The sequence below is a fragment of the Danio rerio genome, chromosome 19 (genome assembly GCF_049306965.1).
Source record: "Danio rerio strain Tuebingen ecotype United States chromosome 19, GRCz12tu, whole genome shotgun sequence".
In the NCBI taxonomy this organism is placed as follows: domain Eukaryota; kingdom Metazoa; phylum Chordata; class Actinopteri; order Cypriniformes; family Danionidae; genus Danio; species Danio rerio.
The window spans coordinates 16,611,376-16,632,457 of record NC_133194.1 but is presented as its reverse complement, the minus strand read 5'-3'; the positions used below and the strand labels follow the sequence as shown (position 1 = coordinate 16,632,457).

Genomic DNA, 21,082 nt, shown 5'->3' with positions numbered 1-21,082 from the left:
TGATAGATCACCAATCAGAGCCTCTTGAAGGTAAGTCTTTCAGAGGAACTAGGAAACATGACTGTTAGCTGACTAGCTGTATATAATCAAAGTGAGATTTATGAAAAAACAACGTGATTTCCTTCAAGTGAAACTTGAGCACACATTGCTTTGCATCTTATAAACACAACCAAGCCTTAAAATTACATTCTGGACCACCCTTTTAAGGCAAACCCTGAAACCTGTATAATCCTAATACGCCACACTCAACAAAACACTCATCTCAGAAGCTTGGTGATAAATTCCTGTGACATATGTAAGTTAATGCAAGCTCTCTAAGCACGATGATTTGCATTATAATGTTGTTTGTTTTTTTTGTTGCATTGTCTCATGTTTATCTTCGTGTGTACTGTTTAGCCAGATGACCATTACTAAACTAAGAAGCTATATGTGTTTAAGCTAGCACCCTGGTAAGCGGAGAGATTTGTGTAATTTATGTTTGTGTTTCAAATTATGATGTAAACGTCTAAATGGTTTATTTTTGGAAACTGTTGTGTTTGAAATTGTCAGCTGAATAAATTATTGTTTATGTTGCTTTACGTAGCTCATTTGTTGTGCACTGTGTTTTCATGGTGTTTATGCTGGTTCCAGAATAAAATACATTACACCTGTCAGAGACTCTTTGCTTCATTTACAGGAAATTAAGGGCTGCTACACAAAGATAAGTTTCAAAAGCAGAATTTAAGCAGTTGCTTACAAAAACTTTAACTTCAATAAGTTAACCACAACAGCAACAAACACAACCAAGTAGGAGAGAGACTAAACTCTGACAGCAAGCTTCAATGTGACTTGCAACTGGTCGGCATTCAAAACATGGGAATGTAACAAGCCATATACTTCTCATGAAACAAATCATCCTGATAGGAGTTTATGGCTCTGTGTTCTACCAATACATGCCTCCATATATCAATGGTTCTAGTGCACACATTGTGGTACTTACACCCATGCCATTTGCTCTACTGTTCCCAGATGATGACAGAAGTTTACTTTTACATTTGTCACTCATGAAAGTCTGGATTGTCTTTCTCAACTTTGAGACTAGGATCTCAATGTCTTTTTTTCTATGCTGAAACATGGTCTCCTCTGAGCCCCACTATGTTCTTGATGGTCTGAGATCAGCTCTGACCCTAAGAACAGCAGCATCACTAATGTACAGCTTTTACCATCAACATCAAGTGAAGATCCAGGCACTTCTTGATGCAGCAGCACACTGTGTTCAGTTGTAGTGTTTTTTTTTCTTTCTGAAGATCGTCTGACTTTATTTAACAGTTCAACATCTTCATGCAGTGCCATAAGGCAAGGCACAAGTGTAGAGCTGTAACGAAGGGTCTGACTCAGAGGGATCCATTTGCAGTATATTTATTAAACAGTTTAATAAAGAGCACACAGATGGTACTTGTGTGCGATCTCACATCAAACACAGTTGTATTAAGTCGAAGGGCGATGTGAGATCAATCAGTATAGCACAATCTTAGTGTCTTAGTGTGTGTAACTAGTTGTTTGTTTCTGTGTGGCGTTTGCATGTTCTCCCTGCGTTCGCATGGGTTTCCTCCAGGTGCTCCGGTTTCCCCCAAAGTCCAAAGACATGCGGTACAGATGAATTGGGTAGGTTAAATTGTCCGTAGTGTATGATTGTATGTGTGGATGTTTCCAAGAGATGGCTTGCGGCTGAAAGGGCATCCGCTGCGTAAAAAAAAACTTGCTTGTACCCTGTATATGTGTCATGACTTTTTGAAAATGACCATAGAAAATGGTAATTTCTTAAACTTTTATTTAGATTTTGTAGTGAACTTTATATTTAACCGTATTGAGTCTCAGTGTCTGTGAAAAAAATGAGGTTTATGTTTAGCATAAACAATAATAATTGTTAAAAAAAAAAGGCAGGGGCATCATGGTCGTAAAAAGATATTTATTCACTTAGAAAGCAGTTGTAATGTTACCACTAAAACACACTTTGGGCACAACATTCTTTGCATGCTTCATCACGATAAACTGAAAATGAATTTGCTCTCTCTGAAACTGTTTTAGCATGGTGATTGCAGAGGAAACTCTATAAACTGAGCTCCATGCTTTTCGTCTGCCATATTCATTGTGGCTACATTCTTTGGTCACCGGAACACAAAACATGCTCGTCTTCATCAAACACACAATGGAACATATAGAGTCTTGGCCACCTGCAATGAGTACTCAAGGCAACCGAAGAAAATACAAACGAAACATGAGTAGGTCTTCATATTTGTGCAGCATTTGATATCCTGAGCATCAGTGAATGAGAACACATGAGAAAAATCAATCTTTATAATAATAAAACAAATCCAGGTCAGCAACATTGATTATCCTCTTCATTCATTAGAAACTAAAGAAATAATTAACAAATATTCCTGAGTTCACAATCTCAGCATACAGAACAGGCCAAAAAACAAAACATCAAGCAATATACCAAAAAATTAAACAAAATATTAAAAGAACTGTAAAATTTGCACTTCTTTTGTGAGCTGGCCTATAGGTGAAACAAACAAACAAAAAAAATCCTGAAACGATCACACCAAAATTAAATACATTACACCTAGAATTATAAAATAAACAACACACACACAGGCGCGCACACACACACACACACACACACACACACACACACACACACACACACACACTTAAATGGACAATGTCCTAATCGAATTGTCTATTTAATACATTTCAGCACACCCTGAGGTAGATTTGTATAGATTCAAAACAAGTTAGCATCTCGTTCTAACTTTAAATAAAGATAAAAAAAAAAAAAAAAACATACAACAAAATATTGAAATGATAATGGGATACAAAATAATAGCATGACACCAAATACCATCTTTACAATGATGAAGAAACCTTCACATCCCTGAAAAAGAAAACTTCAAGTTTTCAACAGGCTGCTCAAGGCGAAACCCATCCACCCATCCCTATTAAACTACTCTAACACCTACTTTCATGCAATAATATACTAAAACCTGAAAGGCTCTGGTCAGCAAAACACACTTTGGGAGCAGCGATGTGCTGTAAAACGGAAAAATTAACATTGTTTACATTGTTACTTTGAAAATGCAAACCTTTAAAAATTGATTTCAAATTGCAAGTTTTTTTTTTTTTTAAATGATATAACTATAGTCTCTGTTTAAAGGGTTAGCTTGGATTGTGTTATTAATTACTCCCCCGAGACCTTCGTTCATCTTCAGAAAATAAATTAGGATATTTTAGATCAGCGTTTCTCAACCACGTTTTTTGGACGACCACCAACACTGCATGTTTTGGATGTCTCTGATGATCTGAGCTGATGATCAGAATCAGGTGTGTTTGGTTAAAGAGACATGGAAAATGTTTAGGGCTGGGGGTCCTCCAGAAACATAGTTGAGAAACACAGTGTCAGATGAAATCCAGGAGCTCTCTCCACCTTTAAAGACAGCAATGGTCACAAGTTTTAAATGGGAACCAAATAAATATGTCAAAACATTCCATGCGACTTGAGAGGTTCAAGGTCATGGTGCATGTTTACCAAGCGCAATTTGACTCATGGAATGTCAAGTCACATGAAATGTTTTCCGTTTCTTTTCTGGACTTTAAACATCTCAGGCCCATTGCTGTCTATTGAGGATGAGAAAAGTCTCAGACTTCAACTAAAATATCTCAATTTTTGTTCCAAAGATGATAGAAGGCTTCAGGTTATTAAAATGACAAGAGTGAGATATTAACAAAATTATTTGAACTAACCCTTTAAACCAGCACGCATCACTTCCAGAAACAAAACAGTCCTTGCAGAAATGAGCTTCACATATGGAAACATGGTAAAAATCACAACGTTTGGGAACATTTTCATGCGAAACATTTCCAAACATGTCCACAATTTGTTCATATGCATTTTCACATGAAAATGTGCCTAAACCACATTTCACACGTTTTGGTAAAAAGGGATATCTTTGACAACATTTTTGTCCACATTAAATGTTTTGCTGCTGTGTGTATGTACTAACAATCTGTGCTTAACACATGCAGTGCTTTCATTATTTTTTTTAAGACCAATCATTTCACGCTTTTATTCACCATTTGTCATTCGTTTACTTGAATTAAAACCAAACTGCAGGTTTTGCAGCACTGGAATAGAGTATGAAAGAAATATAAAAGTAACCAATTAGTAAAACATCATAAGACAAATTACTTACAGAAAAAGTGTAATTAGTTTACATTTTAGTAACTTAACCAATTCATACACGGTCAAATCTGCTCAAATATCAATTGTTTAGGAGTTTCAAAAATAAAATCATACTTTTTTTTTGTATAATGCAGATCACGGAATACGCTTTTAACATGATAGACATAATTTTGTGATGCAACAAGTATTAAAGAATGCTATGTTGGTTTACTACAGCTATTTCACACTGAGTATCTGAACTGTCAAACATACAAAACGGCAAATAGAATGACAATTACTATTTGACAAAGCTAAATACTTTCCTAAAAATGAAGCTTGTTGGCTTATTTGCTCCATTACCCTTAGATCACCCAATTTAAAATTGTTATCACTCAACCTCATGTTGATTTTAAACATGTAATTGCATATGTGAAACTCATATTTTTTTTCTGCCTTGATAATACAGCAGATTCTGGTCAACTCAAAGCTACAGTTTAAGCATTATTAAACTAAAATAAAGGATTTGTCTGTTTGCATTCAAGAGCAAACCCATTGCAGCATCGCATCAAGTTTGAGGTCAGTTTGTGTGGCTACAAATAAATATCAGCGATTTAAAACAAGTTCACAATAGTTATTTACAATAAAGTAACATCAAATAAAGCAGGATCTCTAGCCTGGCACATCATTTGACTCTCCTTTAACGTTAAAAAGATTATCACTATAAACGTGCTATTGTCTTGGCTTATGCACAATTTGGGAATAGGTTCTCGATTTCCCAAGATTTAAAATTAGAGCAAGCCATTCATTACAATTACGAGTCATTAAATAATTTAAGAAAGCCACAGTGGCTTTCTTATGAACTAACTAGAGACAGTGCAGAGTATTTCCACTGATGATATGAGGCTGAGCTGAGGTATCATATGCACAAACACAACCTTAACATTCACTTGGCCTGTGGTTCAGAACAATCTCAGAGTGTCAGATAACATTAATATAAAAAAATGTAAATGTACTTGTGGATGACAATAATAATTTTGTCATCAGAAAGCAAAATATCACTTGTGTGTAAATGCAAAGGTACATGTGTGTCACCAAACATATTGCAATCCGTAAACATGATGCGTTTTGATTGTTTCAGTACAAATCGAAGACACTTTGCTAAGGCAGAAAATAAAAGTCTTTACTTTTTCACATTTGCTTCACACTTTAGGGCAGATCTCACAAAACATATCTGTATTACACGCATTATAATATCTCCCCAAATAAAGTAAATAGTATTTTAATTATTATTGAATTGTAAGCATTATTAATCAGGCTAAAACAAATTTGCTGTCAGTTTTCACCCCCCAAAAAAAAAAGAAAAAAAAAAGAGAAGAAACTAAATTAGTTTGGAATATTAGTTTTAGTTTTCTTGTTTTTGAGTAAAACACATGTTGGAAAGCAAGTATCATACTAATTTTAAAATTTAATATGCATTTTTTTCTTTAAATAAATTTCTTTAAGTTTTTATTGTTAAAAAACGAAACAAAAGGTTGTGCAACAACACACTCAGCGTTTACACAATATGTTTAACAAGTGAATAATTGTCATAATTCTATACTTGTAAATTAGTACCATATAATTCCTTAAAAAAATTGAAGAAAAATCTTTACAAAAGATTAAAAAGTGGCAAAATAAAACAAAAATCTGCCAACAAAGAAAAAGATTTCTGAATAATAATGAAAACAAGCTTCATTTTAAGTAAAATATTATTTAAATCTTAGACATGTTCATGTGAGATTTGCCCTCTAAACAAACCCAAAGCTGAGCTACCTACATTTTACTAAGACAATGAAGATGGTTATAAATAAAGATGGATAGTATAATGATCTTTTTTTTTTTTGTACAACTTACAATATTAATTTCCTCACTAAAAGTACAAAAGTGAGCTGTTGACATTCATTTCTGCTGTTTGAAAAAGAAAAACCTGAGTTAGTTTCAAAAGCAGCTTTTCCTCTGAAACTTTTTGATTGGTGCTTGTGTTTCCCTGACAACCTTTCCTCTGCTAATCAGTGCTCTCTGGCAGTAAGGGAGTGTGGCTCATGTCCTCCTCTTCTCCTGTTGAGGTTGTCGATTTGCCCTGAGATCCTGGTGACAACTGCTGTGCTTTGATTGGGCAGTTGGCCACCATGTGGGAGATGCTTTGGCAAAAATGGCACTTTTTCGGCTGAGGTGGCAGCTGGCATTCTTTGGCATGATGATTGGGTCCTCCACAGTTGAAGCATCTGTAAATGGAACAAAAAGACAAAGGTGTTATATGCAAGGTGCACCACCAGAGGGCGACAAAATGTTTCAAATTAAGGGGCTCTAACAGTGGATCTTTTTATTTGAAGATTGGAACGATTGTGAGTGACAGTTACAGCCATGTGAAATATTGATGTCGGGCAGACACCTTGTAGCTGAACAAAACTGAACTGCAAATTGTCTAGGGTGTGTATGCTGATTTTATTATGGTAAGATATAAAGTTAAGTCATACTTTACCGTTTTAATGTGGAAAAAAATAACAATGAACAGAGTAATATGCAGTGACTTTCAACATCATCCGGGTAATAGTATTAACAATGTATTCCATTTTAAATGACTCCAAGCCTTGTGAACGTCAACAATAAATTAATTTATATTTTATACACCACTTCAGCTGTCACTTAACAAAAATATATAATTAAATTAATGAAACGTATATATATATATATATATATATATATATATATATATATATATATATATATATATATATATATATATATATATATATATATATATAAGGTATAATGACTTATTTTTAGACTAAATAAACAATCACTATATCTATACTTTTTCGCATAGTTTTATGCAATACTTGATTCTGACTGGTCAATCAAGCTAGAACAAGTTAGAACCATAACCAAGGTATGTTATTCCTAGGAAACAACTGCTGACTAAAACACAGACTCGTATGGGGTCTATGCATCATATTATCCGTTAGTGAGTATATTCATATCCCAATTTATAAATCAAGCTGTTGTTCTTGAATTTTGGTGTCATCTTGCATTTTTCTTTCTGCAAGCTTTATATTTAATTGAAAATTTTGTCAATTATTACAACGTAGGTTTAGTATCTAATTGTTTACAATGTCATCATTGTCACTTTCAGCAGTGAAAATTAAACCACTATGAAATTAACGAAAACCACACTTCAACTCTAAAAACTGGACTGACATGATTTCAATCAACCAGAACTTCTGTGTTGAGCTGCTTTGACACAATCTACATTGTAAAATTTCTATGAAAATAAAGATTTAATTGAATATTTTTTGCAGAAAAACACTGGCTTTGAGAAGATCTTAGTAATAAATACAGACATCATTTTCATAACTGGTTTAACAAAAAAAAAAAAAAAAAAAAACAAAGGTGAGCAGCTTTGCTGTATTCCAAAAGCTCTAATGGTAGATAAATCTAAACAGGAATTTAGCATAAATTGAATTCAAATAATTCCTTTATCAAAAAGAAAAAAATGACAAAGTACATTCGATTAAAAAAAAAAAAGTTTTAAAAAAAAATGTACAGAATGTAAAAATGTCCAATGTACAGAATGTTTTAAACAGAAATACATTTTTTTGCAGTAGTTATTAACTTACATGTGTGGTTGCAGGATCAACTGTTCTACATTTCTACAGAACACCACTTTAAAAATGATTTGAATTATGCTGAGAATAATAATTTAAATTGCACACTGTTACTTTTGCAAGTAGGCAAAAAGTCACACACGGTTGGGTCAAAGGAAACAATATATTCTGTATTCAAAAGTATCCTATTTTTATATTATTAATATAACTATGACCTTGTTAATATGTTAACTGCACATTGTGTCCTTTATCTTTGCAAAAGATAAGGAAAATAAAAATCACTTTGAATTTTACATTTCACTTTCATCAAGTATTTCAAAAGTAACCCAACAATACAAAATTGAATCATTTAGATTTTTTTAATTGGCATTATGCATTCATTTTATAAAACAGTTATATTTGTCCTAAAAGGAACTCCTGCCATTTAAACAGAAACACTCCAAAGTTAGAGGAATATTATTTACTCACTCAAGTGGTTTCAAAACCTGTTTTAATTCTATTGAACAGTAAAAAATATAATTTGAAGAAAGCTGAAAACACCACAGATCCATAATAGGAAAAACAAACATTAAGAAAGTCAAATATTGCAGGTTTCCAGCTTTCTAAAAACATGTTCATGTTTAACAGTAAAGAAAAAAAAAAACTACAGGTTTAAAATGTAAAAAAAACTAATAATAATATGAATTTTTGGGTGAACTATCCCAAAAAAGGATGTAAAATAGCACTATACAAGGAAACAACTTTTATTTAGGAAATTAAATAAGAAAAACACCCCTACAGTGATTTTCTTTCTGCAGTAAACTGCAATCTGGACCCAACTGCAGGACACTGATGAAATAAGGTGATATTTGGAAGCTTCATCAAGGGTTGCACTTCTAATGTGCTGTTGTAGACCATTTCAATGTGGTGATGTCATTGGCTCATGAACATTTCCTGCTTATCAAACCATTTAATAACTGTATCAAAAGGCAATTCAAGCATAACTTTGTTAAAACAGCTATTATAACATTATCAATATGAGACTCTTTTTGGATTCTCATGAGCTATTTAAATAATAAAAAAAAAATTAAAACCTGAACTACGTTGGGACCATTGTTTTTGTTTACATCTCCCAAAATGGTCAATAGCTTAAACAGTAAATGTTGTCAGATCACTGAGGTAATTGCTTGGTTACTTCCATGCCGCAGAAAACCGCAGGCTGCATTTTGCCCTTCATAGCGCAGTTTAATGAAACACCTCAGTCACCAAAAAAAAAAAAGTATATTTCCATTTGGCGTGAGCTATTCATTTAAATGAAAACTTCCTGTGCATAATCAGCCCTGTGCTGTATTAAGTCCCTGCAGCAGCAGAAGTTATTGATCGGCCAGTGGATGGAGGTGGGCAAACTCTTGGGCTCTTTGTTTCAATATGCAGCTTGACCTTTGCACTTTGATCCCTGCTCTCTCCTTCCACCCCCACCCGCTCACATACATCACACGCCATGGCAGATTTCACCTCTGACCTTTCTCAGGCACCTACATCTGTTATTAATTAAATGGACAGGATCTGATTCTCCATCAGGACGCTTTGACACACACACAGAGAGAGGTGGAATAACAAACACAAACATTAGGAGAAAGTATGTTTTGGTAATAGTCAAGACAAGTCATTTTATTGCTGTAGTGCTTTATACAATGCAAACTGTGTGAGAGCAGCTTTACAAAGAAAATGCCAATTAATCGGGTATGATTCAGGTTAAAAAAATATATATATTTTCATAACACGCATTCCATTTTACAGAATACCTTTAAATTCCAATTAGTTTATTAATGGTTCCATTTAATGTGATACAAGGTAGGGCAGCTCTACTGACCAGAACTAAAAAAAATGCAGGCTTAAACAATATATTTCTGTTGGGACAACATACAGGTATTAAGTTAACTTAATCAGTTTTTTTACAAATTTAAGCAGATTGAACATAAAACAATTAGGTTGTCTGAAAAAAACCTTAATAATAGAGTCGTTTCAACTCATTTAAATCAGTAGTTTGAACATGCAGCAAATAGCATTATTGGTAAGTTTACTGTACATGGGCATCAGTAATCTAATTTATTCTGAATCAGACAGTATTACAATTAAGGAATTTACATGAATTGCTTTCATGTTTCTATTTTACATTGTAGCACATAGATTGATAATGGCACATGTCATGTGTCCACTTAATGCTGCCTGATGTTCCACAATTACTCTTGGCGAATTTCAGTGCTTCCTCTTTATGGTATCATATATAATTTTGGTGGTTCCATTTTTTTTTTTAATCTAAAAATTAAGCTTCAAGTGCAGTTATTTATTTGTTGTTGTATACATGCCATGAATTAATGACAAACTTTGTTTTTTGGAATTTTGTCTTTCAAACTGTTGAGCACTGTGTATTAAATGTGGTAAAAAAAGTCCTACACAATGGTAATAGCACGATTAAAACTGGACACACATCACAACATAATCTGGTTGATTTTAGTCAACAATTCCCCTCCAACAATCCTAGTTCCTGATTATCGTGGTGACTGAAAATATCTTACCAGATTTTTGATGCTGTGCCGTTCATTAGAGGAGCATGACTCCTTTTTCACTCGCTTTTTTTTTTATTAGCTAATTAAATTAGCTGAAGCTAATCCGTTTTTTAAATCCATTCAGCTTACCTCAGCAGGACTACGTTTAGCTTAGTTTAGCATAAGTCATTGAATCAGAATAGACCATTAGCATCTCCAGCAGGCGCAATATTATTATGCAGCACCTGAAAATAGTCCCATTGTAGGTAACAGTGCTGTGTAATATCATTGTGCCTGCTGTAGCCATAGTACGGCAACACGTTCATTGATTATTAGGTCAGAATAAGAGCAATTTTCCAAGCCATATCGACCTATAAATTTGCAACTTTTTTTATCACACATCAATCTTAGTACACAATGCTACAAATGCTTAGTACGCAATGCAAAGTTTTTTTTTTTTTGGTCACTTTTAATTTGATGGTCCGTTTGTTGAATTTAAGTCACATTGCATCTACAAGCCAACTAATTCTCATTAGATTATAAATAGACTGTTAGGATGGGGTTTGGGTTAGGGTTAGTGTAAGTTGACATGTACTTGCAAAGTTTCTTATAGTCAGTTAAATGTCTGTTGAAGGAGCGGTATCAACAGATTTGAAGCAGACAGTCAACTAATACTCAAATAGACAATCAAAATAAAGCATTACCTTTTTGTTTGCTTTAGCAAGATCCTAATAATCTAATCCAAATCAATGATTTACACTAAACTGAGCTAAAAGTACTCCCACTAGACCCTAGAGATTGGCTGAATGGGTTTATAATGGGGTGTTCACGTGAAACAGGACGATATCCAGTCAGAAAGCAAGCAGACAGAAGATGAAAGCATATAACAAACAGTCATGTTGCAGCATAAAGTAAAATGAGTTTTGACAGCAGAGATGGAAAATCAGATTGTCAATTTGCATAAACTGAATGAATGTTTACTTGGTTATTAATCTCAAGAGAATTTGTGAAGATTTCCTGTGTTCACATTTGAGACACCGGTTGCAGATTTGTTGTTATGTTCTGCTGTCTATCAAAGCAGCACACCACAAAGTATAGGAGCAAAACAGAGAAATCTAGCATTTTGGTCCTCATGTTTGTGGTCTCTAACATTTTGAAAATCAAATAAGATTTAAAAAACATTTAGCATACCAGAGTACTAAGCCTTAAGGAATAGTTCACCCCAAAAAAAAGAAAAAAAGAAAAAATCTCTTTACCACCATTTAAATCCTACTCAACCTAGAACTTTTTTTTTTTTTAATGCAAAGCAAGATTCTCAAAAATCACAAAAAAGCAGCCATTAACACTGACAGCAGGAGAGAAAAAAAAACACATATATACATGTATACATACATACATACATACATGTATGCATACATGTATGTATGTATGTATGTATGTATGTATGTATGTATGTATGTATGTATGTATGTATGTATGTGTATATATATATATATATATATATATATATATATATATATATATGTATATATATATATATATGTATATATATATATGTATGTATATATATATATATATATATATATATATATATATATATATATATATATATATATATATATATATATATATATATATATATATAAACTAAAATGATAAATACAATATTAACAAGAAATAAATAATAAAAAAATTAATAAATAATAAATAAAATATATAATATAAATAAAATAAATTATGAACAGAATACTATAAATAAAATAAAAAAAAATATTATAAACAATTATATAATATATAATAATATATATATATATATATATATATATATATATATATATATATATATATATATATATATATGCCTATACAAATAAAGTTAGGAATACTTTCATAATTCCATTAAGATTACGGTAATCTAACACCGGTTTACTTAATATTCTTAATCAGAGTATTGTCTTAACTGTGTTAATATGGGAATATTGTTGTGCATGTAAACACACAAAGTGGCAAGATCCAGACCTCCAATGGTCACATGCTGAATTAGGTAGTAGTTAGAGGACTTGCAATACTGCAAAAACGCATCAGTACATAACCGCAAATCTAAGCAAGATTATGAAACTATAATTAGGGCACATTTGTGAAACACACAACGGTTTGGATCCACACTCAAGCAGTTGCAGTGATTAGATACAGAAAGGATTGTGGGAGGACGTTGCTTATCAATAACCTGCAGCTCTCCTGTTGGGGGTTGCTGACTGTGTGTGCCTAAATTCTGAGCTATGAGATTTTAAACAACCTATTGATCTGGCAGGTCAAGTCACCAACGCACAGGGTGGGGGAAGGAAATGCTCGTCGCTTGGTCAGAACCTGAGATACTGTGTTGAAGCAATTTAAAAAGCAACATCAGAAATGAACAATAACTGAAACACTGCAGTACGGGTAGTAAAGGTGAGTTTAGCTTAATAGTTCACCCATCACAAAAAAATGCCAAACTAAATCTCTTTACAGGTGAATCTTATAAAGCCACACAAGAACATACAAATAAAATGGTCACACTTTACAATAAATGCTATTTCTAATGTCATTAATGTTAGTTAATGTTAACTAATGATGAAAATACATATACAGCATTTATTAATCAGTTCAACAATTACAGATGCATTATTAAAATCTGAATTCATGCATGTAAAAATTAAGCTGTCTTAACATTAATGAAAATACTCTAATGTTTTATTCATTATTAGTGCATGTATTTTCTAACATGAACAAATAAAACCTAACAGAGCCTGGTTTCTCTCGAGACTTTTGTTTCGTTCACTTTCGTCAGGTGGTTTTTCTTTTTCCTAGCCACAGGCTTGCTTGGATTGGGACCTCGTGGATCTGCTCATTGATAGATTTGCTCTTCAGTGTTTGAACATTCAGCAATGAAATTTAAATCACACTGAACTGAACTAAATTGAACTTCAACTGGAATATGGATTTTCCTAGAACTTCTATGTAAAGCAGCTTTTACACAATCTACATTGTAAAAGCGACATATGAATAAACTTGAATTGAATACAACCTTATTGAAAAGTTTTACCAATAAAATCAGTCAAGAATTCATATAAGATCCACTGATACAGCTTTTCTAAAAAGAGACTTAAAGACCTGTTCACACAAAGCATGTACACTATAAATATAAAGATAGATTTACATCCACACTGACAAACAATTTTGAAAAGAAATGTTTAATTTTCAAGTCTCATTGTGCTAGTAGTGCATCTGACCAGTGAATTCAGCTTGTGTAACCTTGATTTAAAAGATGTATTCTCTATTACAGTATATCCAAATCAAACTAATATTTAGAGGTTATAGTCAGTGTAGTGGAATATAAAAGGAGGCGACACAAAGATGATAAATATAGCACTGGACACGTGAGGTACTTTTATTTTTTTACGTCAAATTTGCTAGCCTGGCTTGCATAACTTCCATGTATTTTTAGGTCCTTCCACAGTATCACCTAGGGGTGTGGCAATATACCGGTATTGATAACCATGATATCCCTAACATTACAGATATCATGCTAATTTAGGGTGTGAAAATCTAACTATATTAGTGAAAACCAAAATATTCAAAATGATGAAATATCTTTAGATAGCATGATGCAGAATTACTCCAGAACCAGTACCTGGTTGACCTCCCTTTGATCATATTTATGTGTTGAACCAGTTTTGATTAGAGCTCATTTAGGTGATCACTTGATGTTTATAGGTCTAAAGCTTGAGTAAACAATAATAATGGCCTTCATTCAATATAATTTTGCATCTGTTCATTTCATTTTGAATGAAGAAATATTTTATTAGGGTGTTTAAAATAATAATAATAAAAATAATAATAATAATAATAATAAATTCTCATGATGTATGAGAATTTGAAAGAAAATTCTAAATATTGATGCATGGTGTTTTATTAACGCATTTATGAGTAAAACATGCTGTCATGATACAAGTCCTGGTGTGTTTTCATAGAATACAATACATATTAAATACAATTAGAGCAGCTGCTTTGCTTGCAGTTGTAACAAAGGAAACTGTCACTCCTGGGGCCCGTTTTAGAAAGGAGGTTAAGTGAAACACAGCTTCTTCTACTATAGTAAATTCTGTTTTTACGGTTGATATGTGGCATCAGTAAATCAGGAAGTGATTTTTTGTTCTCTTTGATTAGTTGGACATCTTATGCGATAATCCAGTTTTGCACAATTTTTTTCAAAATTTTGCACAAGTTCTGCTTACATTCTAAATGTCATATCAACCTCTACCACTTGATCAATATAAAGGCAGACACACAAGTGTACTTTTAAAATTAGTTAAAACTGATCAATGTGTGTAAAACTGGGAACCTTGAATTAAATGATCCACTGAATGTTAAGGTTATCTGCATTCCAGTTTTGTCAAATTTGTTGTAGAAACTATGCAGTAGCCTATTTTATGTAATTTAATGCCATTACTGAAAATGCAATTATCTGAAATAGCTTCATAATTACAGCCAATACCCCCCTTTTAATTAAAAAAAGTCAAGTATTACATTACTTTAGAAAATATTTAAATACTTTAAATGTAAAATCATGCATTAACTTGAGCAGCTCTATCATATTTGCCATGACTTTGCATGAGCACATGAAGTTCAGCTGGAGAAAGAAATGCAGATTTTTTTTTTCAGATGTTGCCATGGTGACTCTGCGCTTTATTGATAATGCCTTTTTATAGCTGCAATGTGCATGCTAAACTTTGAGTTAGTCTATTAAAAGTTGATTGACCTAACTCAGATCAGCTATTTTAAAACCAAAAACTGAGTTTTTAAATCTCTCTGTAAATCAACTCAAAGTTAAAGTTTAAACTCAGAGTTGGTTGAGTTCTGGAGTTCTATAGCTGAAACTGAATCAAGCACGCAAAACATGCCCAAAATGCCAATCATTTGGATTCAGACCGCACAAGTATTTGTATTTTACACAAGCAGTTGGTTTGATTCTCACTTAAATTAGCTCAAGCTTAAGGTTTAAAATGAATATTGTTTATATTGAATGACACCAAATTTTTCAGATTTCCTGATTGATTTTTAATTTGAATGACATGCTTGTGATCAGTGAAAGGTTTTACATAAAAGCAAACTTTTACCTAAAAGTTCTACATTTTTTTGTTAAAGACTAACCAAAGCACAAACTTCACATTGATGTCTGTAATAAAAAAAAAGAAAGAAAAAAAGATTCTCTATCCTGCTGTTCTATCAATCTAATCTACAGATCATTTAGTTGGCCTTTTTGATTGCCATTTTTAGATCAATCCTAATTCCTACTATTAGAATCCATGGATTTCTTGCAGTTATTACCATTCTTTTTCAGTTTCTTTCTCAAACCCCATCAGTGGTGCATAAGCTAAAATGAAGCACAATCATCCACTTAACTTATTGAATGCATGCCTCATTAATCTGTCTAAAATGCATTAGTACCTTCTGAAACATAGCAAACAAAAGAATGTGCATTTTCAATAAGGTTTGCGTGAATGTTTTGTTATTTAAACAATGACTTTCTGACTACAAGAGAAAAATAAAAGTATAAAACAAACATACGAGGTGAGGAGATATAACACCCTCACCATCTTCTTTCACCTTCTATTTTCTTTCTTTTGTTTTATGTATTCAGAGTGGATGTCATGCCATAAGCAGCTGTTAGAAGTTTTGCAGGTGTATATGAGATAAGGCAGTGTTTCTTAACCACGTTCCTGGGGGACCACCAGCTCTGCACATATCTCCTTAACCAAACACCTGATTCAGATCTTTAGCTCATTATCAGAGATTGAAAGACCTGTAATGGGTGTGTCAGACAAAGAAGACATCCAAAACATGCAGTGTGATAAGGGATGTAATGATTTGAACCAGTTCATCGAAGTGAACCATCCAAATCTCTTTGTGAAAATCTGATTATTAGTAAATTAGGTCCCACTTTATATTAAGTGTCCTTAATTACTATGTACTTACATCAAAAAATAAATACAATGTACTTACTGTGTTTATAATGTATTTGAGAACACTTGTGGTGCTTTTGAGTTGGGATAGAGGTTGGGTTATGGACAGGTTTGGTGGTATGGGTTGGTTTAAGGGTAGGTTAAGGTGTAAGGGATGGTCAACAGTGTATTTACAAATGTAAATACAAAAGTTAACTACAGATGTAATTACATACGTGTATTTAATCAAGCATAAGTACACAGTAAATACATGTATTTACACAATAAGTGCTTTGTAACAAACTATTAATTCCTATGCAAGTACATATTAGTTAAGGCCACTTAATATAAAGTGGGACCGTAAATTATTTCTAATTATAAAGGCAAATTATAATAGTTTTAAACTAAAAGAGAGTAGTCAATTTTCATTATAGAATCCATTACGAACTTTGAAATAGACTCATTCTCAACGTATCAAAACTGAAGAATCAATTTTATTTATTTTTTAATCTATCCCCAGCCCTGCTTATCAGCTTACTCACAGCAGCTATACAAGGCATATAGAATTTGTATAACACTCTACTCTAATTACTAACACTAAATAGAGGCATGATTTTTTTCTGGCTTTTTAGTATGGGGTGGGAATCTTTAGGGGCTTAATCAGATTTGATTCTCATTCTGGGAGTCACAATATAACTCCAAAATAATTATTGAGCTTTCCAACTTTACATTTTAATCAGAATTGGAGTTTGTTTATACTTCGATTCCACATACAGTATGACAGACAGTACTGCCAGGCTAGAAAGGATTTTAGTAACAAATGTATATTCAGCATCAACAAGCTCTAAATTTAACATTGAAATGCCAGAGTCCAAGGAGCAGTAAAGAACTAGATTTAAAACACAGTAGTCATCTTGTTTGCAACATTGTTCTGTAGATCACTTTCTTTTTACAAACCCAAAAGTGACACACAATTCATAAACTTTGCTTGTAGATAATTGAAGGTAATGTCCATGCATCACTTTAATGCCATCCTGTCTCTATTCTTCAGTGATTCTCAAGCTGATTGCACAGTGGAAGAGAAGTGCAGCGCTGCACCACATCTTTAAAATTCATAAGTGCGTCCATCATTGTCCAAGTAAAAAAAAAATCATGCACCAGTCAACACTTATATATTTTTTTTACAGCATGCACCAATTCAGGCCTGCAACACAGCAATCTAATTTGAAGATAGACTTGTTCTGAACTTTTGACAACATATTTAGAATCATTAGAGAAAAAAAAAAATCAATGCTTCAAATAAATCGATTTTTCTCCCAGCTTTTTTTGATGTTTTCATTTTTTCTTTTCTCAAATGCTGTTGTAATGTAATGTATTTTTTTTATTTAATGCGATGTCAGCAACCAAAGCTATTTTCATGACAAAACATTTCAATAATAGATATACAATTAAAAATCAACAAACAAATAAATACATAAATTCAATACGATTTTTTTGTGTTAAAATTCTAAACTTTTCTTCTGGTGTCAATTTGCTAAAAACGTCCTTAAGTCAGTTCATTTCATAAAAAAAAAAAAAGTCTTCTGGAATCATTAAAAGCAGGAGAATCCAGTAAAATGTGTTTATTCTCAATTGCTATTTGGTATCATTTACAGTTGCATAGATTTGGACCTTATACCATATTGATGTATCGCTAAGAATTATGCTCAAATATTTTACATAAATGATATTAACATTTAATAAAAGTATTTGGTATTGAAACTCATTTTTGCACTACTGATTGTGACTGACTTGTATATTGTTACACATTAGATGCTGAAAAGAGACTGTTGCTGTGTCCCAATTTACATACTTTCTATCCTAAATAGTATTTAAAAATAGAATTAGTATGTCCCAAATCATAGTATGTTGAAGAGAATATGCCAGTGTCATGTGGAATCGAGTCCCCCTGCAATCGAGTCCACTTAGGACCCCAAGGGATCGTCTGCATTGAATACCTGATCAAAAGCTATATTCTACTTCTCCACAGTAAAATTATAATCATATTTGGTGCTTTTTATAGTCCATTCACAAGCTTGAGATTTTAAAAAGACTAATCATATTAGTAACATTATTATCGATAATGACAAGTTAAAGACATGCATAGTTAAAATAATTTAAACGTTTGTAAACATTAAATGATGCCTTTTTTTGATATTATGTATTTATATGTAACATGTATTTACACAAGTAGTAGCACGTCTAGGCAATCAAAACTTATGTTTCCAAAATGATGTTTAACAGAGCAAGGAAATTTTTACAGTATGTCCGATAATATTTTTTTCTTCTGGAGAAAGTCTTTAAGGACAAACTTATTAGCCACTTTAAGCTGTTTTTTTTTTTTTTTTTTTTTTTTTAAACAACGTTATACATTAACTTGCCTAATTACCCTAACCTGCCCAGTTAACCTAATTAACCTAGTTAAGCCTTGAAATGTCACTTTAAGCTGTATAGAAGTGTCTTAAAAATATCTAGTCAAATATTATGTACTGTCCTCATGGCATAATTTTGTATTATTTTATTTAAATCAGGCACAACAAACTCTACCTATTACAACTCCAGTGAACCAATAGAATCATCCAGGGTCCAAGGCGGACCCAGTTTGCAGGGGGACTCAATTTCTTCAATACATATTCTAACTACTGATATTGCCTACAATACAATGTTTGCCGTGAATTTGATTAGAACTACAAACACGGGTGAAAAGTGCAAATAAACTACAAACATGGTAGATGTGCAAAACCAATCATCAAGTAGAAAAAGAGGCTTCAGTAAAGATGTTTGTATGACTGTTAATAATATCTAGCCCTCTGGCTATATTTAAATCACATTTTCCGTGTTATATTTAATCTGCAACAAGAATGTGAACTTATATAAAGACTTGTTTGACATATTATCCAGCTGCTGCTTCTTCAATAAGGTAGGAAATTAAGTATGAATGAAATGTGAATGATGTGTGGACGATTGACAGGGATCATAACCAAGCAACATAAGGATCTGTTAACAAGGAAGTAGTGTGTCCCAAACTTGCATACTCATCTGTTACAAACTCAAAAGTATATATTTTTCCTTTACAAAAAAAAGAAAAAAAAAAAAAGAATAGAAAAACAGAACATACTTTTAGGGCCTAGTATAAGCATGCGAATTAGGAAACAGCATGTCATTAATCAATGCATTGCAAAAATTTTTATATCGAAAGATCCCAAAATAAGGGCGTAAATAAACTGATTGTTAAGCACTGTGATGAATGCAGATGCAGTTAACCACCACACAGTCATTCCCTCTTAAAATACTCCACATGATAAGTGTTCTTTCCTTCAAAGTTCTACAATGAATCTAGTGAAGTTTCAACACACTGAGGTTGTGATTTACACACTTGTGCACTTAAAACATTGAGTTGTTGTCACAAATGCAGTAAACTGGATTGCTTTGACGTGATCAATTCCTGATCGGACTCAAAAGACACCTAATTTAATTGCTTTCAATTCCTAAAATATATTTGCTTCACCAATTTTATAAAAACATAAGCATATATACATGTTAAATCTGCAAAACAAACAGTGTAGTTGTTTAGAAATAAAAAAAAATCTATTACCTATAACTGCATTAAATCAATGCAAAAATAGTTTGTTAAAAGTATCAGATCAATTTAACACTTTATGAAGACAGTATGAAAATTCCATTAGCCTTCACAATATTAGATTAAAAGAAATACCCACACACACAAACCCTCCCTTGTCGTTGGTTTAAAGTGGACGAGACATTTAAAAACACGGTGTAAACAATAATGGGTCTGCATCCACTTATGGTCAGATCAATGAAAACACATCCTAATACCAGGTGTGAACAGGGCCTCAATGGGGTCAAAAGTGAATAAGCTCAAAACACTTTGCACCTCATTCATGCCTGCACTAAGAGTTGCCCACCTGTGATTGGGTTCACAAAATGTATCTTTACATTAGCATGCTTATGGCCCCATTCACAAAATATTGAGGCATAACAATGTGAGATCTTGTTCATATAAGGGTCACAAAACATATATTTTTTTCTTTTTGTCAAATTAAATTTACAAATGTGACTGTATATATTTAAAAGCACATCTAGCACAAAAAAAAAAAAAAAAGTTTCTAAGAATTTTTGGAAATAAAAATAGGCAAATAAAATAAATGTTATTGTACTGGTCTACATGTGTAAAAATACCACAACCCAAAATTAACCTCCTAGGGCTTGAGTGTCCAAATACGTGGACAGCACATTTTAGCTCTTAAGTGGCTATTTAAAACACTTTGAATGTTTAATATTTTGCAGCATATGAAATGTTCCAAACACTATTTTTAACTGTCCAAAATGGGGAAAAATGTTGTTTTTACTTTTTGATAGTCAAAACAATAGTCAAACAATTTTCTATATTAAATATAAATTACAAAACAGTCAGGAAAAAGTGTTTTATGTAAATTCGGACCACGAGTCCACATATATGGACATATTTTTTTTTCTAAAAGTGCATCATATCAAAATATAATACTTAGGTTTTTATTCTAATAAGGTTTCAAAAACCCAAAATAGCAAAGAGAAATAAAAAAAATGCATGAAAAAAAAACACCTTGGGCCTTATGTGACCTGTACTTATTTAAATACAAGTTTGTATAATTACTACTATTTTTACATTTTAAAATATATTGGTATTTA

The 21,082-nt window shown here is 32.4% G+C and overlaps 2 protein-coding genes across 4 annotated transcripts in view; one reads left to right on the top strand and one right to left on the bottom strand.

The window, feature by feature from the left end:
• ftr55 (finTRIM family, member 55) overlaps nt 1–21,082 on the top strand; it is a 157,405-nt gene that overhangs the window by 105,410 nt on the left and 30,913 nt on the right. The gene's annotated exons all lie outside the window — the stretch shown is intronic.
• Nucleotides 1,934–21,082, bottom strand: part of lin28ab (lin-28 homolog Ab) — a 31,355-nt gene continuing 12,206 nt past the window's right edge. For 2 of the 3 annotated variants that reach the window (XM_009294134.5, XM_005159535.6), the window contains exon 4: nt 1,934–6,465. In XM_009294134.5, the coding sequence (XP_009292409.1) occupies nt 6,246–6,465 (220 nt within the window). In that variant the 3' untranslated portion in view covers nt 1,934–6,245. 3 annotated transcript variants of the gene reach the window in all.